Here is a 26,033-nt window from a genome sequence, read left to right as displayed (position 1 = left end):
CAGGATCTCTCAGGATGTTTAGTGGGATCCAAATTGTTTCCAGGCAGCGCAACTCTGAGAAAAAGCTCTGTAACAGTTCATGTGAGGTCTACTGTGGGACTCCAAAACCACATCATTTATATAAACGTTACCATAGCGGGGTACAAATTGTTGAAACCTTTCTTCATTTAAAAAAAGTCTAAATGTCCTAATTCAACCTAAAGAATACCAACATGTACAGCAATAATTGTAAGTCTTATGGTCAATATATTTTTTATAATGTAGAAGAAATGCATAAATCTATGCACATGCCCTTTAAGCTTGTAGTGAACACATGTAAACACAGACGTAAGAAGAACTCCCGCTGGATAAACAAGTCTTGATTTGTATAATTTGAGTTGATGAGTTTCCCGCACATGCACTTGTAGGCCTTTTTACGGGAAGCACTGACGCACACACACTCAATAACACCACACTACTGAGGGGGTCCCTCCTCCTGAGTTACGTGGGTGGGTGGAGTAAAAAGTATTGTGGGAAGTCTTGATTCCCACATGCCTCGAATTCCCTATTCACTTGTTTTCAGCAATGTCAGTGCAGAGGCTCCTCTGTTTCCCAGCCATGCCTGCACCGTGGAGAGTCATGCTGCTGTGGTTTTGTGTTTGCATATTTCTCCCAACTCAGGCTCAAGGAGCTCTGGTGGTTTCTCGCGGAGATGATCCGACACAGGTATTTGAAATAAGTTGCATGTGCATAATTTGTGCATTGGCATGTGCACAAATGGCTGTGTTGTTGTCCCTCGCGATCAGTCGGTGGAGTTTTAAAGAGGAGTGTTTTGTAGGTCTAGCAGCAACAGTGTTTTCCCAGGAATACAAATAGAAAAAGTAATATCTGTTTAGAGGGCATATTTATCAAAGCTGTGCAAATAGCAAAATACAGGGATGTGATTTTTCCGGGTTATTTGGATTTCCCGAATTTCCGATTTGAAAACACGTGAAGAGATCCGATAAAAACAATATTCTAGTCCTAACTATCGAAACTATTCTTCCTTACTATTTATACGTGATCCATGTCCTGTCATCATTGGTTGAAACTTAAGTAACGGAGTAAATCTACGCAAGTGCTGTTCTTGGGTACAAATCAAGGCAGCCTACTTTTACTATTTTCTTTGCATACAACTTTATACTTCACAACATCTCATAAGAAGATATTTTATATTCTCCTTAATAAGTCTGACAACATCATAGTAGGCTATAACACGCTGTCAGGAAACTGCACAATGCTTACTTTTGAGACTTTAAGTAGGCTACATTATCTGATTATATTTATAACTTGTGTTTTCAATGCATGACTTTTACTGAAATAGAGTATTTCCAGTGTGCAGTATTTTTACTTTAAGGATTCATATTTAGCTGATTTCAGGTTCATTTCAGGTTCAACTAGTATACCAGAGATGCAGGTTTATTTAAGTGAACGAAATTAAGTTTTCTGCATTGAATGGATATGTTTTTCAACATCAGAGTTTAGAAAGTCAGTGATCCTGAGATGCATTATGAATAGTATGGGGAGGAGACATTAATGGTCTTGTTCCCTAAGTGACTCTTTGATTTGACATGCTCACGACATGTAACATCATCAGAGGCAACAGTCTTCATGCTGCTTCATTAAAAATGTGTTACCTTTGAAATGTTACCAGCGTGCATTTCACTCATACATTCATAACAGGCTACAGTCCTTCTGGCATAGCCGATAATCGTTGTCGGCTTGACTCGGTTTGCATTTATAAAGAATGCACACATGTGTTTAATCATTAATGTCAGATATGTACTAAGTAAATAAATTTGTTCCTGCTCAAGATTAGATTAAACTTTATTGTTATTGCACATATTACAGGAGACAACGAAATGCAGTTTAGCTTCTAACCAGGTGCAACAAGCAGTAAAGTGAAAAGTAATGTACACAATAGACAGAATAAAATATAGAATGAATTGAATGATGAATAAACAGTGAGGGGTATGAATATATATCAGCCTGTGAGCAGTATGAACAGTGTGTATGAATATGCTAAGATATATAAAGTATGAAAACGGTAAGCAGTGCAAGTATAGTATACAATATATGGATATTAATTTCATGATGATAAACATTGTGGAACAATGATGAAAAATGGGAATGGATGTGGCGACGTAAAACTGACACAAAACAACAACAAACTTTTGCCGAGCCAATTGGAGAGTTTCATCAGCAGCACGGGGTAAAAACCACCAATGAGCGCTCAGCTCGAGATACCAGCGAGTCGTTAGGCTTGTTTGAGACAAGCAAGACCTGCGCAGACCTGCGCAGTTGCGATCAACGTCTTGCTAGTGCGTTGCATGATGGTTAGTCATTTTGTCCGACTTGCTCTGGAGGCCCGCCCACATGAGACTTTGAAATTTCGCGGCACAAAGACGCCCGCAGCCTTGAGAGCGAGGCGAGGCGGCGCAGTTGCTCTCCACGGGCTGCAGAAGCGAAATGCTTGATGGGAAACGGCTCGCTGGTATCTCGAGCTGAGCGCTCATTGGTGGTTTTTACCACGTGCTGCTGATGAAACTCTCCAATTGGCTGGCAAAAGTTTGTTGTTGTTTTGTGTCAGTTTTACGTCGCCACATCCATTCCCATTTTTCATCATTGTTCCACAATATTTATCATCATTAAATTAATATCCATATATTTTATACTATACTTGCACTGCTTACCGTTTTCATACTTTATATATCTTAGCATATTCATACACACTGCTCTCAGGCTGCTGTGTATATTGTATTCATACCCCTCAATGTTTATGGAGAGGCGAAGTCACGCCCATCTACTTCCGGACCATGGGACCCCGGAAGTGAAAAATGTACATTGAATTCAATGGAGAGAGAACACGTATCTTTTGATCACGTTTGAATTGTGCCACGAACTACACATATGATGTTTGTCAATCTTAAACAATCATTTCCAGGTCAAAAAAGTCACATTTTGTCGTAAAACTGCTGAAATATAAGACTATGAAAAATACGCTACTACAAAGACTACAAATCCCAAATCCCATTCTGGGTCGCGTAAGTGATGTCACAGGCATGCTCGGTGATTTATAATAAGACTCGTAATTAAAGCGAAGAAGAAGAAGATCTCATAACTGATTTATTCCCTCCAATAAATTATAGATCGCTACAAATAAATTCACTTTTACAAGATGCCTGTGTGCTTTGTACCAGGTTGTAGTCATAAAAGTGATCATACCACTTGCTCCTTCTATCGATTCCCGTCTGATGAAAGGACCAGGAGTCGCTGGATCAGACATATCAGGTAATATCATAGGTAATATACATGTTGTGCATGGAACATAGTCAAGTTAGCTACCTAGCTAGTAGCGACGAGTAGCGAGCACGTTAGTTAGCATTACATTACTTAGCCTTGTCATTTTTAGTAGCCTTACCATGAAGTTATTATTTTATTACACGAAGTAAACCAAAATGTTAAACAGTAACCAAACATGATGGTAAGTATTTCGTGAAACATTTGAAGAGTAGCCTACTGCGCCCTCCACCGGGTGCTAAGGAAGCAGTTCAGGGAGAGTCGAAGGCAGGCATGGAGCTTTGCATGACATTCTTCTGGACGTGTTTCATTGTGATGACAATCTGTTTGTTGGAAAGACAGTCGTTGTGTGCTTATTGAGAGAAAATAGTTAGAAGAGATAATTATTCAAAGTGTTTCAAAGTGTTGTTACTTTAAACTAAGTGTTGTTACTTTAAACTAAGTGTTGTTACTGACCTTTTTCTCTTTTATTTTCTTTACCTCACCTGTAACTGCTGAGACGTTGAGGAACATGCGTAATAGTATTTGGTTATGGTATATTATTTATATACATCAAAGGCACAATGCACCCCCCAGAGACACACATGTATTGAGTGTGATATTTTGCATAGGTCATGTGAAATCATCTTTACATACTAGAAAACTGTAGGAGTGGCAACTTGTTTTGAAATTGAATTTTTAATATCCGATAATAAAGTTGATCTGTTTTCTTTATTCTTCTCTCTTCCCAGCTCCATCCATCACCATTCTCTGTTCCTGCAGGTCCTGCTTGCTAATCAATGCTCATATTTTTTTACACAGTTACAAATAAAGTCATTGTATTGTATGACATGAAGTTGTGCTTCATTCGGAGTCAATAATACATTAATTCTGCCTTCAACTGCACAATGATTGTGGACTGCACCGACATCCATGTAGCTGCCCCCCAGTAAGATGAACCAAGCAAAGAGGGTCCCCATCATGCCCAAGGACATCCAGCTGGCCCGCCGCATCCGTGGAGAGAGGGCTTAGACTGACCTGAGACCAGCACACCCAAACACAACGGCTCTTTTAAGAGCCACCTACAGTTTCAAAGAGTTGCCATCCTACGTTATTATAATGATTAAACTGGTTCATGTATCACTTAGTTTACTGAACCGTGATGAATGAAAGAAATGAGTGAGGTAGTGGTTTACTGAAGTTACAAAGACATTAATATATGAGTAACAGGTATTGTATTGTAAGTATTCGGTATATTCCTTGATAGCTTTTGGAGAAGGTTGTTTTTAAGTTTACTCAAATCTATCGTTTCAACTGTTTCACTTTATAAAAAAGGAACAGGTGAGTAGAGCATCATTGAGTTTCTTATTCTGTCAGTAAATTATCCAAATGAATGTTTTTCATTATTTTAGTCAACCCTAAACAAATTGATTGTACCTTTTAATGATGACCTTACACGGTCGGCAAAGTTAAATTAACTTCAGAAAATCAAATCTGTTCTGAGAAAAAACTAATAAATGTTTAAAGATAGGAACTTGCCATCCCACTGAAAAACAGTCCGTAGAGATTTAAAGGCGTAGTTGTAGTTCAGTCCAACGTTTCATTTGGATTCATTTGACAACAGTCAACTATTTTCATAAAGAATATATATATTTTTCAAAGTCAACTTTATTGTCAATTTTACTCAGTTTGAGAGATCAAAAAGATGTTTAAATAAAATTATACAATTTACAGATATGTATACAAATATATATATCCTATATACACCATCATGTATAATGATGGTGTATGATGTAGAAGGAAGTGGTAGATAACAAGTAAATATAGAGTTACATACAGATCCATGTTACAGCAAAAGATGGAATAACTAAGAAGCACGCAGAATAATAATAATTACATGCAACAATTAAATAACTGCTCAGCATCTCCACCACAATCTACCTCTACTGGCCAACACAGGGAGCATATGCTGGGTGTAGAATTTTTCCAGGAGGAGGAGATTTCCATGCCATGCAGGGTCTTTGGGGATGGGGATGATGATCACCTCCTTCGTGGTCCACACAACAAAGTAGCAGAGACTCTGGTCTGTGATATGCAGCTGCCCTTGGACCTGGTGCCAGTATGGGTGATTCTCCTTGAGAATATATGACCCACCCTCCTCACGAAGACAGAAGGATGGTAACTGGACTGCCTCCGCGATGGTCATGTTCCTCTGGCTGTGTGGACACTTAACCTCCAGCAGGGCAGATGGCTGCACAAGTCCATCGGGTGATGCTCCCAAAACACCCGACTCACTCACAAAGAGACCAGACTCGATTCTAAGCCTTCACCCCTTCGGCCTCGTTTACAACCCCCCAGTTGACAGTTGGCGATGTCTCTGGCCAGTGGGTTGTATGTCTCCTCTCGCTGTTGGTAAAGTTGAGACACCGACTGGACTACTTTTTAAGTGCCAGGCTTCCTCCACTGGCACTCACATCTGTGGAGCTGATCTGCCACATGGCAAATATTGCCAATGCTGCAGCGTGGCTGCATTTGTACATCTCCTGTGCACAATCACAGACAGCGCTCTGCATCGCGCCATCGTCTCCCATGCAGATCTGTAAAAATAAAGTAAGTACCATTTGTTAGCATGCTATAATAGATTGAATGAGCAATAATACAAGTATGGTCCGGATCTGGGGGTGGGAGGGTTTATTTTTCCATAGTTTTGTCCTCTTGTCTGATTGTTGTTATTGTTTGTTTTTTCTGTATTTTTTGTAATTTGTGTTGTATTGGTTGTGATTGTATATTGTATTTTTCTAAATGTGTATGAATACATTTTTGAAAAACATTTGATCAACAATAAAAAAGGATTTGGTCAGGATCTAGACTCAGTGTGTAGTTTATTAATTAATCAATGCTCTCTACATTAGGAAAACACATACCAGTGTACCAGAGGGAGTCACACACAGCTGTGCCTAGATAACCAAAATCCTTGAATCTAGGGCTGTGCAATTAATCGTATTTTAATCGCGATTACGATTATGGTTTGCGACGATTATGAAAACAGCATAATTGACAAAATACGATTATTTTTGCTGGGTGCGCTTTCGCCCCTCCCTGAAAGCCCACTCGGCCACGTGGGAGTGACATGTGTTGTGAGTGTTCAGCGCGAGCGAAGATGTCAGATCAAGAGCAGCAACTCGTTAAAAAGAAGGGTAAAACTATTTCCACTATTTGGAAGTACTTTGGCTTTCAGGAGTCCGACGTGGAGCAAAACAAAGTACAGTGCAGGATTTGTTACCAGGTTGTGTTGGCACCACACGCTAACACAACCAATCTCTTTAATCATCTGAAATACAACCACAAAGTGCAATACGACCGGGCAGTAATACAACAAAAAGCAGATGCCCGCTCGACTTCATCCACCACATCATCACAGTCATCGATTCTGGACGCATTGTACAGAGCAACGGCCTACGCGACGAGCTCGCAGAGACACAGAGATATTACAGGTGCCATTACATTTCACATCGCTAAAGATATGTGCCCAGTTAGCACTGTTAGCAACCAGGGCTTTAAGCAACTTGTCAACACGTTGCACAAGCGTTACGCGATGCCGTCTCGGTATTATTTCAGCAGGTCTGCGCTGCCTGCGCTATATGACAAATGCCATGGGGAAGTTGAGAGAGATGTGGCTTCAGCTGACTACTTTGCTACCACAACAGACCTATGGTCTAGCCCAGGGGTGCCCAACCAGTCGATCGCGAGATGTGTCTAAAAATAGAACAACAATATTCTGTTTTATCGTTAATGTCCTGTAACATAATCTTCCTGTGCCAGAATAATGCACTTGAACGCATCAAAGCTTTGTGATTGGCCGGCGTCACCCCATGTGTCGGGGCGTGGCTGAGGGTCTTCAGTACAGGTGGCAATATCGTCACCTGCCTGCGCTCATCTCTGAAACCAGACCATGTCAACAGGCTGGTGTTTCTTGCAAACAATCTTTAAGAGATGACATGAGCAGCCCTACCAGCATTTGCCATGGTGGCCTAAACATTTTTATTTGGTCTTAAATTGTATTTATTGCATTTATTTCCTGTTACTTCTGGACCATGACGGTTGGCCAGCCTTCAACGTTTAACTGAGTGGAATATGTTGAATATGTTTTACCAAAATGTTGGCTATATGTTAAGGAGTTTTCAGTAGGTTGTGACAGTGCACTGCATCATGTTTGATTTCATTTATTTTGGTCTAATTTATTTGTATTTATCATATTAATAATATATGTTTAGTATGGTTTTGGAAGTGCGCTCCAACATATTTGTTGATCTTGTTTATTGGTAAAATATTATTTGTTTTAAAGTTCAATAAATGGTCAATGAATAATCGTCAAAATAATCGTGATATCAATTATTGACCCAAATAATCGTGATTATGATTTTTGCCATAATCGCACAGCCCTACTTGAATCTACACACAGCAAATAAACTCAAATGACACAACGAGAAAAAGGAGATCACACATACAGTATAGTCGATATACAACTGTCCGCTTCAATCTGAAGAGCAACTAAAACAAAACACGGGAGTGTACCTTGTTCTTGTGAACACTAATGTTATCCACAGCATACACAGAGACCACGAATTTCTTAAGGAGAAAACTAGTTACTAAAACAAAACACGTTAGTGTACCTTGTTAGCTAATGTTAGCTAGCTGACATTAACGTTACACATTGCACTCATATTACTCACCGAAACCTTGTAAAGCCGGTCCCGCTGCTCTTACAGAACCGACTAACTCCCCTTTCATATAGGTACAGCTCTCAACGTGCCCAGACTTGTAGTGATTTTCACCTCGTAAAATACTTTTATTCTCATTCTGAAAGAATGTGGTGAAATGTGCTAACGTGACGGCCATCTTTATGTTGGTGACGCGTGTTGTGCGAGACGAGAGACCTGTAGTTCACTGAGCGGTTTCACACGAAAAAATGTGTAACTTCACAGTTTTACGACACATTTTTATTTTTTTGACTTGCAAAATGTTCTTTTAAATTGACAAACATCATATGTGTCATTCGTGGCACAATTCAAACGGGATCAAAAGATAACCTTTCTCTCTCCATTGACTTCAATGTATAATTTTCCGCTTCCGGGGTCCCATGGAGGCTTTCGGAAGGGGAGGGACTTCGCCTCTCTATTCATCATTCAATTCATTCTATATTTTATTCTCGAGAATCGGAGCGGTACTACAGTCGCTTTACCGCACCATTGTGACGAAAAGGGAGCTGAGCCAGAAGGCAAAGCTCTCTGTCTACCGGGCCATTTTTGTTCCTACCCTCACCTATGGTCATGAAGAATGGGTCATGACCGAAAGAACGAGATCGCGGATACAAGCGGCCGAGATGGGTTTTCTCCGCAGGGTGGCTGGTGTCTCCCTTAGGGATAAGGTGAGAAGTTCGGTCATCAGGGAGGGACCCGGAGTTGAGCCGCTCCTCCTTCGCGTCGAAATGAGCCAGTTGAGGTGGTTCGGGCACCTAGTTAGGATGCCACCTGGGCGCCTCCCTAGGGAGGTGTTCCAGGCACGTCCAGCTGGGAAGAGACCAAGGGGTAGACCTAGGACCAGGTGGAGGGATTATATCTCTTCGCTGGCCTGGGAGCGCCTTGGGATCCCCCAGTCAGAGCTGGTTGATGTCGCCAGGGAAAATAAAGTTTGGGGCTCTCTGCTGGAACTGCTACCCCCGCGACCCGACCACGGATAAGCGGGAGAAGATGGATGGATGGATGGATGGATTTTATTCTGTAGATTGTGTACATTACTTTTCACTTTACTGCTTTTTGCACTCCTGGTTAGAAGCTAAACTGCATTTCGTTGTCTCAGTACCTGTAATATGTGCAATAACAATAAAGTTGAATCTAATCTTGAGCAGGAACACATGTATTTACTTAGTACATATCTGACATTAACGATTAAACCATAGAACACATGTGTGCATTCTTTATAAATGCAAACCAAGTCAAGCCGACTCCGGAGGTGGCGGTATGCACCTTAAAGTCGTTTGCAATCCGCCAAAAAACCGAGAGAAGAAGAAGAAGAAGAAGACGAAGCCGACTCCGAGCTGTCCGACTTCAGGCGAACTTTTTGAGACCTCCCCCGGCTGCGATCGGCTACTCTCGTCTACTTTCGAGGCGAGCCGCTGTCAGTACCAGATATGTTCGGGCTACCAGATATGTTCGGGCTACCAGATATGTTCGGGTGTATTTCCGTCGCATCCGTCATATTTTACGGCAACTCAAGAGGGCCATCACGGTCAAATTCCGAACATTTAAACATAGCCGACACTTAATTCTTTACTTTGTCCGTTATTATATGTAGAAGATTATACTTTTTCTCCGTCATGTTGTTTCCTGAGCAACAACTTCAAACAGGCATAGCCTACACTTCATTCTTTACTTTGTCCGTTATTATATGTAGAAGATATTAATTTTGTCTCCGTCATGTTGTTTCCATAGCAACAACTTCAAACAATAACAACTAACCGCTAGCCGCAAAGCTAGCATCACAGCCACTGCTCCGTTTTCAGAGACTTTGCACACGTTTTTCACAAACATGTTCACACGCTAGGAGTACTTCCATTCGCTTCGTCTTGATCTGTAGATGTGATTTGATGTGTCGTGTGTCCCCCAACTCCTCTCCAAAGTTCAGATATTTAATAGAATACTCATGGGAGTTTCCTGAATGTTCATGCCAAAAGCCAAGCACTAGGCTCTGGGTAAATTAAGAGGCTGATCTCGGGCACTTTTGTCCACTTTCCCTGGTGGTAGAAACTCAAGCCAGACATCCCTGGAATCGTCTCAGAGAGTAGATGATCAGTGGGGCCTTGTTTTTACTGAATGATGTGTTTTTTTATGGGGAATTCAAATATGAGCTTATTTTTAGGATTTTCGGAGACGTTGCACACGTTTTCACAAACATTTTCACGCTAGGAGTATGGGAGTACTTCCATTCGCTTCGTCTTGATCTGTAGATGTGATTTGATGTGTCGTGTGTCTCCCAACTGCTCTCCAAAGTTCAGATACTATATACAAATACTAAAAGGTAAATAAAACATTAAACATAATGACAAAATAACAACCTGAAAGATATGTATTCTATCTACACATTTCATAATTATCTAATCTAGTGGCCTTATAAAAGTGTTGGCTAAAGTAATGCAGAATATATATATTTTTGAATTGTAAATAATTAGAAACATTATTTATGTGCACAAGTACATGGGACCCCACCATAGCACCCCACACATAACAAGCTGTCCCGAGTTCCTCCGGCTGCAGTTCCGCAGACGGCCAGTGTGTGGCAGCAGAGTGCTGGGAGCAGAGGGAGGTGAGTATATGACGGATATGACGGATGACGGAGGCGACGGAAATACACCCGAACATATCTGGTAGCCCGAACATATCTGGTACTGAAACCGCAACGCGTCTCAAACAAGCCTGTTATTATACATCCATGGTCGTTTCCCATCAAGCATTTCGCTTCCGCAGCCCGTGGAGAGGAACTGCGCCGCCTCGCCGCGCCTCGCTCTCAAGGCTGCGGGCGATATTTCAACGTCTCATGTTGGCGAGCCTCCAGAGCAAGTCGGACAAAATGACTAACCATCATGCAACGCGCTAGCAAGACGTTGATCGCAACTGCGCCCGAACTGCGCAGGTCTCGCTTGTCTCAAACAAGCCTTTTGACTCGTCTCTCTGAACTTTGTTTATATCAATTTTTACTTTTTTTATTTATCTTTTATTGTCATTTTAATGTACAAGTTTGTATGTTTATATATCTGATTTTATCTTATTATTGCACACTTCTGACTTCTTATGTTTATCTTATATTTAGTTTGATTAATCTTCTATTTTATTTTATATTCTTAAAGACCACTATATGCTATATAAATGAACTTGAATCAATTGATTCATAAATAAATATATTTAATTACTTGATTATTTAAACATAAGCTAAACGTTTCTGAATCTGCTGAATCTTATTTACAAAAAAACATTTTACAAAGCAAGTATTGCCAGAAGAATGAAATGTTCTGATAAATAAAGATTTTAAAATGATTATTTAACGATAAAGAAAATTGGCTTTTTGCACATTATCTCTTGTCATAATAATGAAACCCCCTTTTCTCTAAGGAATGTGTTTTTGTTGTATTGGAGAGGTTTGGCAATGTCTAAAAGGTAAAAAAACAAGAAGCCACATAATTAAGGTGGTATATGCTGAGGGCGTGTTGGTATTTTCTTCTTGGCTATAGGTGGATTTGGTCCTTTGCCAATCATTCCTGAAAGAGCTCCTCAGGAAATCTAATGCAAACGATGCCAAAGCTTTAGAGACGCGAGCATCTCCAGGAACACTTAAGCTTTTACAGCTGAAAGAAAGTATTTAAAACTTGCAAAAAACCCAGTTTAGTAATTTTTTTATTGGGGGAGTGATGTTACTTTTTTCGTAATAACTATTTTAAAAGATACATTTGAATGAGATTCCGGCTAATTTCAAGTCATATCTTCAGACTGCTGAACATAAAAAAAACGTAACATCTGAACCTTTTCCTTTCAAAGCAAAGTTAGTTATTTGAACATGAACATTAAATCATATTAACATGTCACAGTAGAAGCACAACACACACATATGAACCTGAAAATAATAGGGAAAACTTTAATGAAACACCATGTTTCTACTGCGTGTTTCTATAGCCCAATCAATGCAGTTACAAGAAATAGTGCATTAAGAAGAAGGTCATTGTGATGCCTGCCCTTCCCCCTCCTTTCTTTGTGTGTCCCCTCTTCCCACCTACGCTTCTCTGTCATGTGATTACATTAACGTTATATGACTTATCTATCTACAGTATGTTGCTGCCAGTGTACCTGCCGTTACTCGTTGATTTCTGCCAGCTTGTGATTTGCGTGACCTTAGATCCACAACTCTTTTCCCACACTAATTCAATCCTTCATCAGATTATTTTTGCCACACCTTGCTTTCGTAGTATTCTCTAAAATTAACTGTAAAATACATTTAGTAAAGGCCATGTTCATAACAAATGATGAAGATTAGAAGATGACAAATGTCTACTAAAGCAGTATTGGTTTTGAAAGCAAACCATCATTTATTAGGTGGACATTTCTTTCCAAGCCTGCTGTTCCTTTTTTAATAACCATGTTGTCATACTTTGTTGTTTACCAGGAAACAAAAGAAGCTATGGGTCCCAGGTCAATAAAGGTACAACAATTAAAATTACTTGCAATAATATAAAGTACTCAGCTGTGTTTATATGTTCCTTTCACCCTGTAATGTTGATTGTAAAAATAATCTCATAAATTATATTTTTGTCTCTTTTTCCTCTACAGAAACGAAGCACAAACCCTGCAAATGTAAGTAATCAGTTGTATCAGGTTCAATCACTGGAAAGTCATTGTGAAATCTGGATATAATAATGCAATACACATGAGACCATGGCGACTGGTAGCTTCTATCTCACAGTAGTGCCATTGTTACTGTCTGAAAAATCAAGTCCACATTAAGTATAAAGCTCATTGCTTCCAGATGTCCATGCACTCTTTCCCCCACAGTGCCGATTGGCATGCATGTATTCCTCTCTGTGCTTTGCTGGAGACAATAAACATGCGGGAAGTGATTTTTGTCCCTCTGAGCTTTTATTCCTATCTACAAAAGTTCCATCTCACATTGTGTTTACATAACACTGACCTATCTGGGTTGTGTGACATGAATTTTCCATTAAGGAGACAATTCTCATGACATCCGATGCACAACTCAGTAGAGAGACAACAACCAGCTGCCAGTTGTCTTAGCCACTGATCTTGCTGTGATATCATGTTTTAATATTGGTTGTGGGTATGACTTATTGATGTTGTTTCCTGTTTAGAAAGCATTTTACTCAACCCTTAAACTTACATTTGATCTGAGGTTTAAATCCTTTATTTGAAAACAGAGTTAAATCCCACATCAAATGTATGGTTGGGAAATTCTCTTGTGATTATAATGTGACGTTAAGTGTCTGTTGCTTTGTTTCTTATGTGTCCCTGTGGATGATGCAAATGGAGTTTCTGTGGTGCAAGAACAAATTCAGACTTAAACTGAACTTAAAGTATCATCATATCATCGTATTATATTCGGCATGACAGGTTTTGGGTATTTTGTGTCAAATTGCAACAAGGGGGTGAGAGCCATAAAGCAGACAGACCAGGTGACAGGAGGTATTCACTATATTCACTATAAGCTATTGGCAAACAAGAAAAAACAAAGGTTTTACTGGTTGGAGGCAAGCATGAACAGATCTTAATGATGGTCCCGGTGAAAAAGGAATGGAGCCGAGAGAGAAGGACAGGGAACAATGTGACAGTGCGTGAGTAGAAAAAGGGCTTGGTTAATACTGCAGGGCTTAGAAGGGAAAGTGGGAAAGTGGGGAGGGGAAGAGGTTAATGCAGGACAGACAAGGGAAGTAGGAAAGTCTGAGGGCATCTGGTGGACAGATGGAGAATGACGGTAACTGAGGCAGGATGAAACTGTGCTCATCCCTTTCAGATGGTGGAGGTGTACAGCGTGAGGGTGGACTGCACCGTGACGTTACGTTTCGCCCACACCGTCATGACCTCCAAGGCTCTGAACAGAGCTAACTCCTCCCAAGAAATATTCTTCGAGGTGGACCTGCCCAAAACCGCCTTCATCGCCAACTTCAGCATGTCAGTCCAAATGTTTTTGACTTTTAACTGTGAACACAGATGGTGGTTAAATGTAGTGTTTTAGTACAATTTGAAAGAACTTGTTTTTTAATCTCATGCCACTATCTACTCCAATACTGTACTAAATATTGAGCTTTTTCCTCCACTTAAATTATTTGATAACTTCATTCTCTATTACTTTTACATATTAAGATTTTAAAACCTATGAAAAGGAAGCACATCTATTGCTTGTTTGATATATTGACAGACCATAATTTGTCAAATATTTTTGATAAGGATTGAAGTCATTTTTTATAGTTCCAGCTTCTCAAATATTTGGATAGAATTCCTTTTTTTACAGTGTGGTATCTAAAAACTTTCTCTAGCATATTTTAACAGTCTCTTTCTTCCTCACAGGGAAATCGATGGTCAAATGTACGTTGGAGATGTAAAGGAGAAAGAGAAAGCTAAGAAACAATATGAGAAGGCTGTTTCCTCTGGACAGACTGCTGGACTGGTGAAGTATGTTGGACTGAAACATTTTACAGTGAACCCGTTGTAGTATGAATATTAAAGTAACACACTTCCATCATTACAGGGCTTCTGGAAGAAAGATGGAGAAGTTTTCAGTCTCTGTCAATATCGCCGCCAACAGCAGCGTGACTTTCGTTCTGACCTACGAGGAGCTCCTTCAGAGGAAACTGGGCCAGTATGAGATTCTGACCCGAGTTAAACCAGAGCAACCGGTGCAGGACTTCCAGGTTGGACATGATCTCCTCCTCTATTCTACGTCATAAAAACATACTGGTCAGGAGGAGCTGGAAAGCTGCCTGTCCACACTTGATCTGCCTCAGTGATAACGTGTGCCTGTGTGTATGTGTGTGCCTGTGTGTGTGTGTGTGTGTGTGTGTGTGTGTGTGTGTGTGTGTGTGTGTGTGTGTGTGTGTGTGTGTGTGTGTGTGTGTGTGTGTGTGTGTGTGTGTGTGTGTGTGCCTGTGTGTGTGTGTGTGTGTGTGTGTGTGTGTGTGTGTGTGTGTGTGTGTGTGTGTGTGTGTGTGTGTGTGTGTGTGTGTGTGTGTGTGTGTGTGTGACAGATTGTGACAAACATCTATGAGCCTCAGGGTATTGCTTTTGTTGAGACCACTGCGACTTTCCTCTCCAACGAGCTGCTCCCCCTGGTGAAGAAAACCGTCACAGACACAAAGGTAGACAGATTTCTAAGCTTCTGAACATTATGATGAATTTTTTAAGCAATAATGATGTCTCCAATAATGTCATGAAATATATATTTTTTGGCTCTCAGGCACACATCTCTTTCTCTCCAACGCTGGATCAGCAGAGGAAATGTCCAGAATGTGAAGGCACCATCATTGAAGGAGATTTCATCATCAAGTACGATGTGAAACGAAAAAAGGGCCTCGGGGAAGTTCAGGTCAGGAGCCAGCAAAGACTTTTCAGCAGCACATAAGACTCACAATATTATAAATTAGAGGAGCAAAGCCTAAATAGACTTTTGGATAGCTTACAGCATTTTTAAATGAGGTTTAAAGGGATTGTTCAGATTTTATGAACTACTTATCCTTATTCTACCTACATTAGATTGCATTCATCACGTCCCACGTTTAGAGAAAAAGGAGTACTGAAGCAAAGCAATGTTGTTTTGGAAGAGCGCGTCAGCAAAACACATTTTTGCCCTTTAAAAGAATCCCTCCAAAAAAAACAATTTCAGTCCGTTTGCTTTTTTTAAATATTGCGTTACCTTCTTGTCAAACAGCTTTCCCCTATAGGGAGAAGCATAGGCCGTTATATCAATCGAGACTTGTTGACAAAAACAACAATTTTACCTCACAAAATACAGATGTTGCTGGTTCACCTGTGCCCAATTGGTAAGTTTGTTCGTGTTATTATGCTACTTTGGTGAATAGTGTCTTCTGGGTTTTGCGAGGTAACATTATTGTTTTTGTCATAGGATCTCGACGCTCTGAAGTTAACATAAGTTCCTCTTCAAAAAGAGCTGTCATCCATAAGGTTAAAAATATTCTTAAAATACACTTTAAAGGGCACCTATCATGCAAAATACACTTTTGTACGTCTTTTATACATGAATATGTGTCCCTGGTGTGTCAGGGAACTCACCAAGTGTCAGAAAACACAACCCTCTCTCTTTTCCTCCATACCCAAATCTCTAAAAACGGGGCTGCAACGGATCTGATACAGATTGATCCAGATTTGAAATTGTTCTGACGTCAGAAACGGGGTGCTCCGCCTATATGGGCAACTCTCCACCTATCAGGGGAATGAGAGGTTGCTGTGGCATGGTAACAGCATGGTAACAGCATGGTAACAGCATGGTAACAGCATGGTAACAGCATGGTAACAGCATGGTAACAGCATGGTAACATGACGCTCGTGCCTCGCCCCTCTCCTTTGCAGCTCAGCCACAGAATCAGCCCTTGCAACAACAGGGCTGGAATAGAGCAAATAGAGCGAAATGAGGCATGGCTAAAAGGCATGATCTGTTTGGTATTTTGAAAAAAAAACTTCACAGACATGTTTTATATAGGTATGGCCCTACAATATATTATTCAAATATAGCATGATAGGTCCACTTTAACTAATAGATTTTTTTGAGGTGGGTCTTTCTTTGAGCTGGCTAAAGTACCTTGTTTGCTGCCCCTGTCCAAACCAGGTTATTGTTCTATCTTGTTACTGTTGCTGCTAAAACAACTGGGGATCAATAAACATTTATCTTATCTTATTTCCAACATTCTGAAAGATCCCTTTAAAAAAAGCTTTACTCCTGATCTTAGTTTTACTTCCATATTCCTTTGAATGTTAGCATAGTTTTGGCCTGGTATTATATATTCACAATAGCCTTGAACAAGTGCTTTATTTCCCTTCAGATTGTGAACGGATACTTTGTGCACTTCTTCGCTCCTCCTGACCTGCCCAGAGTCCCAAAGAATGTGGTGTTTGTGATTGACAGGAGTGGATCAATGAGTGGACAAAAGATGAGTCAGGTAAAATGCTTTTTGTGTAAGTGAAATCCATACTGTATTCACCCCCCTCATCACTTTAAGGGGGTGAGATTAAATAAGTTATACTTCTTCTCACTCCTTTTCGAACACTAGATGTGGCACTGTTTATGTTGCTAATGCTGTTGTTGTTGTAAATGTCATTTTTTGTTTTGATTTCTCTTACATGACTGCACTGCAACATTTGTTTTGTTTTGTAATTTTTATTTTACTTGTTCGAAAATAAAATGTATCAATCAATCACTGTTTTGTATGTCTTCATATGTTAATTTCGGTACCTTTGCAGACCCGCGATGCACTTGTTGCCATTCTGAAAGACCTCCACGAAGAGGACCACTTTGCTCTTATCCTGTTTGACGATCAAATTATCACCTGGAAGAACTATCTTACCAAAGCTACACAGACAAATGTGACTGAAGCCATTGCCTACGTCAAGAAGATAAGAGACAATGGATGTAAGAAGAAAACATGTGGTACCAACTTGTATGCCATATTTGATGTGCATTTCCTAATCAGATTAATTTAAAGATCCCATGTCATGGCCATTTCTACTGATCATAATTCCATTGTTGAGGTCTACTAGAATAGATTTACATTGTTCAATGTTCCAAACTCACATTGGTTTCTCATACAGCATCTCTGTATAGCATGTGTCTCTGTCCTAAACGGCTTGTTGGAGCTCCTGTCCCTCCCTCCCTGTGAGCCCAGTGTGCTCTGATTGGTCAGCTCGCCCACTCTGTTCTGATGAGTCCACCACCGTTACAGCGGAACATCAGTGTTTATGTGTTACAATGGCGTTAGCAACCAGAAAATGACACCAGTAATGACAAACAGATGAGAATGCTGCGTGGGGTCTGGGTGCTGTGTTGGCAGGACATTGCGCGGCTCGCTGCTGTGAGGAGGGGACAGTGTGAGCTCTATTACTGGTGTCGTTTCCTGGTTGCTGTGTGGGGTCTGCGAGGCTCCACTAGCACCCGCACCCGCATGGGACCTTTAAATATTTACACATTTTACAATTTGTCAACAAGGGAGAAAGACTCACTCCCATAACACCATGATACTGACTGTTGCTTTAAAGTGAGTTGACAGCAGTGTTATTGCTCATCTCATCTAAGATTCACAAAGAAAATAAATGTTGTAGAAAATGCTATACTATTCCTATTGAGGATTGTTACTTTGTTTCCTAGGTTGTAATTTATCTCAGGAAATGTTCATGTTTACCTGCTCATTGTATTATTTCTTTTCAGCCACCAATATCAATGGTGCTGTACTGAGGGCAGTGAAAATGCTGGAGAAAGAAAGAAAAGATATGAACCTGCCAGAAAGGAGTACAGATATGATTATTTTACTGACTGACGGGATGCCCAACAGCGGTAAGATGTCTTGATTTGAAGATTATAATAAGATTTGTGCATTCTGCATAAGCATTTTGAATTAGGGGTGTCAGAAAGTCAAAAGGGATTTGTTCTAACTGATTTATTTCTGAAACACCCATTTTAAAAAAAATACCCAATGAAGATTACCTTTTTCTAAATTACAAATATCGTACAACTTTGCTGAGTAACTATCTTGTGGAAATCACAATGCTTTTATTGCATGCTTAGAAATAACACTTGTGTTTCTGCATGTAGGGGAGTCAAGACTTACAAAGATTCAGGAGAATGTGCGCTCTGCTATCAACGGGAAGATGTCTATGTTCTGTCTTGGATTCGGAAATGATGTGGTATACTCCTTCCTGGATGTGATGAGCAAACAAAACAAGGGAGTAGCCCGCAGGATCTATGAGGGTTCGGATGCAGCCGTACAACTCCAGGTTTGGATAAAGATCAAACTAAATAATGATAATGTCCATGCAAGGTTGGGAATATTTGTCATATATATTCCCAAACAATAGGGAACAGACAAGGCCTGATTTGGACTATGTCCTTGTTCCAGGGTTTCTATGATGAGGTGGCCAACCCTCTGCTCTTGGAGGTGGACCTGCGTTATCCTGAGAACGCAGTGGACTCCCTGACGACTAACCACTACAGCCAGCTGTTTAACGGCTCAGAGATCGTGGTGGCAGGTCGACTGACCGACAACGACCTGGACAACTTCTTGGTGGAAGTGTTCGCTCAGGGGGTGAGGAATAGACAGTAGTAAGCCAATAAGCATGAAAAATGTCTATATAGTAGTTGTTTCTCGAGACAGTTCCTGTAACTGAATATTCAATGCTAAGTATAGTATTTTTAAAGAAATTTAACTTAAGTAGATTGCTGTAGTCTAACTCACTATGCTATCATGTTCCTTTTTTACTTTTCAAGGCTAGGGGGATGGTCAGTCCTTCACCTTGAGACTGAAAGATACAACAATTTTGGTGGATTTTAATGTAATTTTGTACATAAAGTCATAATCCCAAAAGGAACCATCCTACTGACATAGTCCATTACATTTTTCTTGAGGCTTAATCATCAGGTCAACATTTAAATTGGTCAAATACTTTGTTTTACAATCAAATACCTTCAAAACTATTGTTATTCCCTACACCACAGCTATGCTTTGTGCTTAAAAGTACCCTACATGTTTGCATGATAGCTTGCTAAGATATATACCTGGAACACTGTTATTGTGACCATGTTAGCATTTAGCCTCAAAGCGCTGCTAGCGATGCTTTAGACTCTCAGTCTTGTTTTGATCAAATAAAACTACAAATAACTTAGCTGTCAGTAATAACTCATAACATTTCTCCTCCTTCTCAAGTCTGAAGAAGACTTTCAGGAACAGGGAAAGGCCAGTGAGATCAATTTAGATCTGATCTACCCTGAGCAAGAGTACATCTTTGGGAATTTCTCTGAGCGTCTGTGGGCCTACCTCACCATCCAGCAGCTCCTCGAGAAAAGGTCTGTTAATTTGAAATGTGTCTGTCAGTTTTATCTCTACCTGTCCAGGATTTGAAGCAAGATTCTCCATCAATAATGACATTATTCAAAGGAATTCAAATCATTTCATGGTGCATATTTTTGTTGCACCTCGCGCCTCCAATGTCATTAAAAAACACTCAACTTATCAAATCTCTCTTTTTTTTTTAAATCTGCCAGTGACATTGGTACTGAGCAGGAGAAAGGCAATGGGACTGCCAAGGCCCTGGACATGTCTGTGCAATACAGCTTTGTCACCCCTCTCACCTCCATGGTGGTCACTAAGCCTGACACTGAGGATGGACCAGGCAGCCCTCTCATCGCTGACAAACTGACTGAGGGTAATATTCAAAGTGGAAATGGACGAGATCAGGTGGAAGCAGCAGGGCGTGGTGCAAAAAGCTGCCGTCAAATCGGACAGTTTCAAGCAGTCGTCAAAGAATATACAGGAAGTCACATGAATTCAGTGTTAGATCCATCTGTGGGCTACCCTTAGTTTGTCTGTCATGTTTGTATAACGATGCCTCTGTCATAATTGAGAAGAAAATTAGAAAAGGTTTGGCCAGATTTAACCCTTGGAAGCCGTATTTATTCGATAACCTACATAAAACGTTTATGTGAAGTCATTTAAAAAAACATGCAACCCTTCATTAAAGAAATATACCTATCAAATGTATAGTCACAATATTCTGATAGCTACGTATGCTACACAAGGGTTGAAAAAGAAAAATGATGACAACAAGACACAAGTTTTGCATTGTTTCTGAAGCTGCAGCGTGTTTCTCTTAATGTTATAGTTTTGGGCCGTGGTTGCGCCACCCACCATACTATTGTTATATTATAGGTTAAATCAAAAAGTGTATGTAGAATATGCCAAAGACAATAAACTAACTTTGTTTTGTGTGTTTTCTATACTTTCACAGACCAGCGACAGAAAGCAGAAAAACACACAGGTATGACAATCACTTTTAATGTAATCATGTGACTTCTGATCGCATTTTGGGCCAAACAAGCATTCATTATTTTTCATAACAGGTTCTCCAGCCAGTAGGATACAACTCCATAGTCCTATCGCCGCCAAAACTCAGACTGGGGCTAGCAGTTCCAGTAGTGGCAGTAGTGGTGCAAGTAGCAGTTCCCGTGGCATCAGTTCCCGTGGCAGCAGTTCCCGTGGTAGCAGTTCCCGTGGTAGCAGTTCCCGTGGTAGCAGTGGTAAGCTTTTCATACAGCAGCAGTTTTACGATCACATCAATATATCATATAAATGCATTAATTTCCCCTGTCACTTTAACTTAAATCTTCAAATGTAATAATTACAGCGGTTTGCCATATCAGATTTCCAGATGAATCCTGTGACATTTGTTTATTTCCTGTCGTAAAATAGGACATATTATGCTAATTTCAGGTTCATATTTGTGTTTTGTTCCTCTACTGCAGTGGTTCTCAAACTTTTTCTGTCAGGCCCACCCTTTGGAGAAAAAAAAAAGTCGGGCCCCCCCCAAGACAAATAGTCAGGCTCAGTGGCAGCGCCAGAGATTTCTTTTGGCGGTGCTGTGGGGTAGCTTGACGTTTCATAGAGGGTGCTCAAACATTTAGGGTTTCCCATTAATGTACCGGTCGCTACAGTGGAATGTTCTACTGCAACACTCCCCACACGCACATAGACAGTGTACTGTTACAATGAAGGCTCGATAATCAGCTCACGGCATATAGGTGTAAGCAGGGGTCAATTGCTATTTTTATAGGTGGTGTGTGGACCTCACATAGGGGGGTCCGGGGGCAAGCTCCCCCGGGAAGATTTATTTCTAAATATTGAAGTTAAATGCATCAATCTGGTGCACTTTGAGAGCAAAATGAAGAGATCTATGGATACATCTCTCAACACCCATTTGAAACAGAACTGTAAACAGATTTACTTTTTCTTTATGGATATTTTACAAATCACCCTTTTAAACTTTATTCTTGTTTTACTGTCATATAGTATTTCATAGCTGTTTTTCATTTATTCTCTTATTTTTGTATAACTATAATGATCATAGATGTGTGCCTCGGAAATAATTGTTTACATTAATGGTGACCAAAACATTTGAGACCCACTGAGATAACACTGAGAGAGTCCTTTAGCTCACTGAGTCTCTCAGTCTGACAGGAGAGGACTCTCCTCCACTTTGTTGTTGATAAAACTCCTTATATCCGTTAGCGTAGCTCGCTAGCACCAGAAGCTAACAACAACGATCTCCGGTACCGGTGCGCTCTCTCTCTCTCGCTCGCGCACACAAAATGGCTCGTTCCACACACACACACACACACACACACACACACACACACACACACACACACACACACACACACACACACACACACACACACACACACACACACACACAGAGCCGAGCTCGAATGAAACACAGAGACCCAGACGTAATGGTACTCTACTGCATCATATTATTTTAGAATCAATAATTTTTCAAATTATGATTTCTTTTTTTTTCTTTTTTTCTTCTTTTTTTATAACCATTTTTCCTCCTGGTCTCTCGCGCCCCCCTGGCATGCCTCTGCACCCCCCAGGGGGGGCGCGCCCCCCACTTTGAAAACCACTGCTCTACTGTGACATGTTTACATGCTTTAATGTTCAAAAAGTGCTTTATTTTTCTCACACTGCTTAAGATTGTATTAAAATATCATAGTTACAAACTTGAGTTTGACTCTTATACAAGCTTGTTTTCCTGACATGACACTTTAATGTTTGTGCAGCGGACGGGGATCCTCACTTCATGATAGAGCTGCCAGACAGAGATGAGGCTCTATGTTTCAACATCAACGACAAACCAGGAACCGTTTTCAACCTGGTCAGAGACCCAATACCAGGTGAGTGAGTTCTACTTTTTTTGTGAAAAACCAAAGAAAGGCCAACAAACTAAAACCTGTCATTATTTCAGGCTTTATGGTGAACGGCCAAATTATCGGCAGGAAGAAAATTGATCCGCATGGTAAGATCAATACCTACTTTGGCCGTTTTGGTATCATCCACCAGAAGCTGGGCATGAGGCTGGAGGTGAGCACGCAAGAAATCTCAGTTTTCCACGAAGGCAAGCAGGTCAAGCTGCTGTGGTCTGATACAACCTCTATCAAAGAAACCAAGTGAGTAACATTGCCTTACAAATATTATCTAAAAGTAATAGGAGGAATATTGTCATTTTGGTCATGCCAGGATAAAATGCTTTTTTAAATGAATGTAAAGAAAGATTCTATTTAATTTTGGATTTTATGTTTTTGAAATACTTTTAATTACGGTAAAAACACAAAACAAATACTTATTCTTAGACCTTCAAAAATGCATGGCAAAGATGACAGAGCACATAGCTTTATCAATTAAAGGGGACCTATCATGCAAAATGCACTTTGTGATGTCTTTTATACATACATATGTGTCCCCGGCGCGTCGGGGAACTCGCGCAGCGTCAGAAAATAAAACCCTCTCTCTTTTCCTCCGTATACCCAAATCTTTTAAAAAAAACGAATGTACAACGAGCGGATACAGATTCCATCTGAACTGACGTCAAATCGGCAGTGGACCCACAGAAAGTTGCTATCAGAAACAATGCCTGACGTGTTTTGGACGTCTTTGTTTAGATTAGCTAGCCTCACTGTACTGTAGAGCACATGTGTTTTAAAAAGCAGGAAATAAAAAAAGAACTCACCTTGTGATAAATCTGCAAGAGAAAAAACATTTGAGTTCCATATTATTTCAGAAATAATCCTTGACGTGGTTTGAACAGGATGGCGTTTTATCACAGCAGAATTTAACTTTACCTCCGGTAGAATTCTGATCAGGCATTAGCTCCGCCTCCTCTTCTTTCTTTTTTTCAAGCTAAGGACCCAAGATCCGCGTTTCTCTAACAGGGCTGCAAAAGAGGGGTTTGAGCAGTAAGAGGCGTGGCTACGGGTGAACTGTTTGGTATTTTGAAAAAAAGATTTCACAGACATGTTTTGTATAGGTATGGCCCTACAATATATGTTTCAAATATAGAATGATAGGTCCACTTTAAGTTGCGTGCCTCATTTTATTGGCTCATAAAAATATCTTGTATGGAATTAATCTGCTGATTTTCTAGTTTAAAATGAGAATGTGTTAAAATGTTCATTGATTCAATAACATTTATTGAATTAATGTATGTAAATATATTCTAATAGTCTTACACTGAAAACTAAATTGACCTAAAATTGCATTGAAAAATAAATCTTCACTCTGCTTTTCATGGCTCCTGTGAATCACAAATACACCTAACTACCTTTGTCTCTCCTCCAGTATGGACCTCAGGTTAACTAAGAACTGCAGCCTGACAGTGACGCTGAAGCACTCTGTTAGATTTGAGGTCATTAGACACACAAAGGTTTGGAAGGAACGCCACGACCAACAGGACTACCTGGGTTTCTACAACCTGGACAGCCACCACTTGTCTGATTCGGTTCATGGTTTGCTAGGTAAAGATCTAGTTTCCTTTAATTATGCGATCACTGTGCAGCTTTCTTTATATTTCCTGATTCCTTATTTTATACAAATAATCTTCCTCCAGGTCAGTTCTACCATGGCGTTGGGTTTGAGTTGACAGACCTGCATCCACATAAGAACAAGGAGAAAATAGATGCCACCATGTATGTGAAGGGACAAATACTCAACGTAACCAGGTAATATGTAATATGGTTTAAACACACAAACACATAATGCATACAAGTTCAAGGAGTATTTCATCACAGCTTTTTTTAATTCTAATTCACAGACACTGGCAGAAGGACTTCAGCAGGGATGTGAAGAATGGGAAAAGTATTCCCTGCTGGTTTGTTAACAATGATGGAGCTGGCCTTATCGATGGAGAAGCCTCGGACTACGTTGTGTCAGGGCTTTTTCAAGGCTGATTTTTGTGAGAGATTGCAGGTTATAGTGAGCCACATTGAGTGTTCATTTCAACATTGCACACATTCTGAAACAAACATTCTAAATCCCAGGATCTTTACAGTCTTATTATTTAATGGCGATACAAAATAACAATTATGATTCCTGATCTCATAATGGACATTACTTCCCAAAAAACGACAAAGTGAATGACAATTTGTGCACTCTTCTTGATGTATTTACTGCTGTTAGGTATATTATGTTGCTTTCCAATTTCCGGCTGTCATAGAATTATACGTCTGCATACTTCACATACAAACCATACCATTGCCTTTAAACTGAATGTACCTTATGGCATGCACATGTGGGTATCAAAGGGTATCCAAATAAGCTTTAAGACCCTGGCCACAACTATACACAACTTGATTTCGATTCAAAAAAGTTGAAACCTGTACACCGGTACGTTAAAAAACACAACCACATTTTGTACTTTTCAACTCTCATTTTTGCCATATCTGGGCTTTATGCCAACTTTGCACCATCACAGAGAAATTATCAAAGAATCTTATCATATGGATGTACTTCTTGTGATATTGTTATTGAAATTGTGTACACTGAAAAAACGTATTTTATCATCGCTAAGATTCAAAGGTAAAACCAACACAGCTGTTTTCCACAGGTTGGTATATATTTTTTTAGATGTTACAGGGAATTTTTACTCTTTAAACAAAAAAATGTTTGGGCCTATATTTGTTGTATGTGATGACAATAAATGTACATATACGCCAGTTTGTGTTTGATTGTTGTAGCTTTTCAGAATCAGAATCGGGTTTATAACCAAGTAGATTTTCACATACTAGGAATTTGCTTTGGTGTAAATGGAGCAGATACCAAAATAAGAATCTGGAATTGTTTTAAAGGAGCAACAAATAATACGATTATAAAAACTATTAAAAAAACTATTGTAACAAATAAAAAATAAACATAATATTTGTACAGAAACAGTACAGTAAAATAAGATATGACATACTATATTCAAAGTGGAGATCTCCTATAATTTCCTATACCTAGTACAATTTTATATTTTAAGTCAGAGTACTGCTTCATTAAACCTTGTTTGTCAAAGGATTTATACAGTGGCATTTTATTTATTTGTTTTTGCCATGCTAGCCTGGCCTTTTCCATTTGGCTAATGTCATTAAAG

At 39.9% G+C, this 26,033-nt stretch overlaps 1 protein-coding gene across 1 annotated transcript; it reads left to right on the top strand.

The window, feature by feature from the left end:
* The first annotated feature begins 52 nt into the window (after nt 1-52).
* LOC117543737 (inter-alpha-trypsin inhibitor heavy chain H3-like) lies at nt 53-25,617 on the top strand. Its single transcript, XM_034212245.1, has 22 exons — nt 53-705; nt 12,508-12,543; nt 12,672-12,695; nt 13,867-14,024; nt 14,421-14,525; nt 14,602-14,764; nt 15,098-15,208; nt 15,307-15,435; nt 16,907-17,023; nt 17,325-17,493; nt 18,286-18,411; nt 18,670-18,851; nt 18,974-19,159; nt 19,778-19,917; nt 20,116-20,276; nt 20,859-20,888; nt 20,971-21,147; nt 22,690-22,803; nt 22,875-23,076; nt 24,245-24,420; nt 24,513-24,624; nt 24,717-25,617. The coding sequence occupies exons 1-22, from the start codon at nt 565-567 to the stop codon at nt 24,850-24,852; spliced, it is 2,895 nt and encodes a 964-aa protein (XP_034068136.1). The 5' UTR covers nt 53-564; the 3' UTR covers nt 24,853-25,617.
* Nucleotides 25,618-26,033: the final 416 nt, after the last annotated feature.

Source organism: Gymnodraco acuticeps, unplaced genomic scaffold (genome assembly GCF_902827175.1).
Source record: "Gymnodraco acuticeps unplaced genomic scaffold, fGymAcu1.1, whole genome shotgun sequence".
NCBI classification, from domain to species: Eukaryota; Metazoa; Chordata; class Actinopteri; order Perciformes; family Bathydraconidae; genus Gymnodraco; species Gymnodraco acuticeps.
Note: the sequence above shows the minus strand (reverse complement) of the source record. Positions and strands in the feature narration are given on the sequence as shown.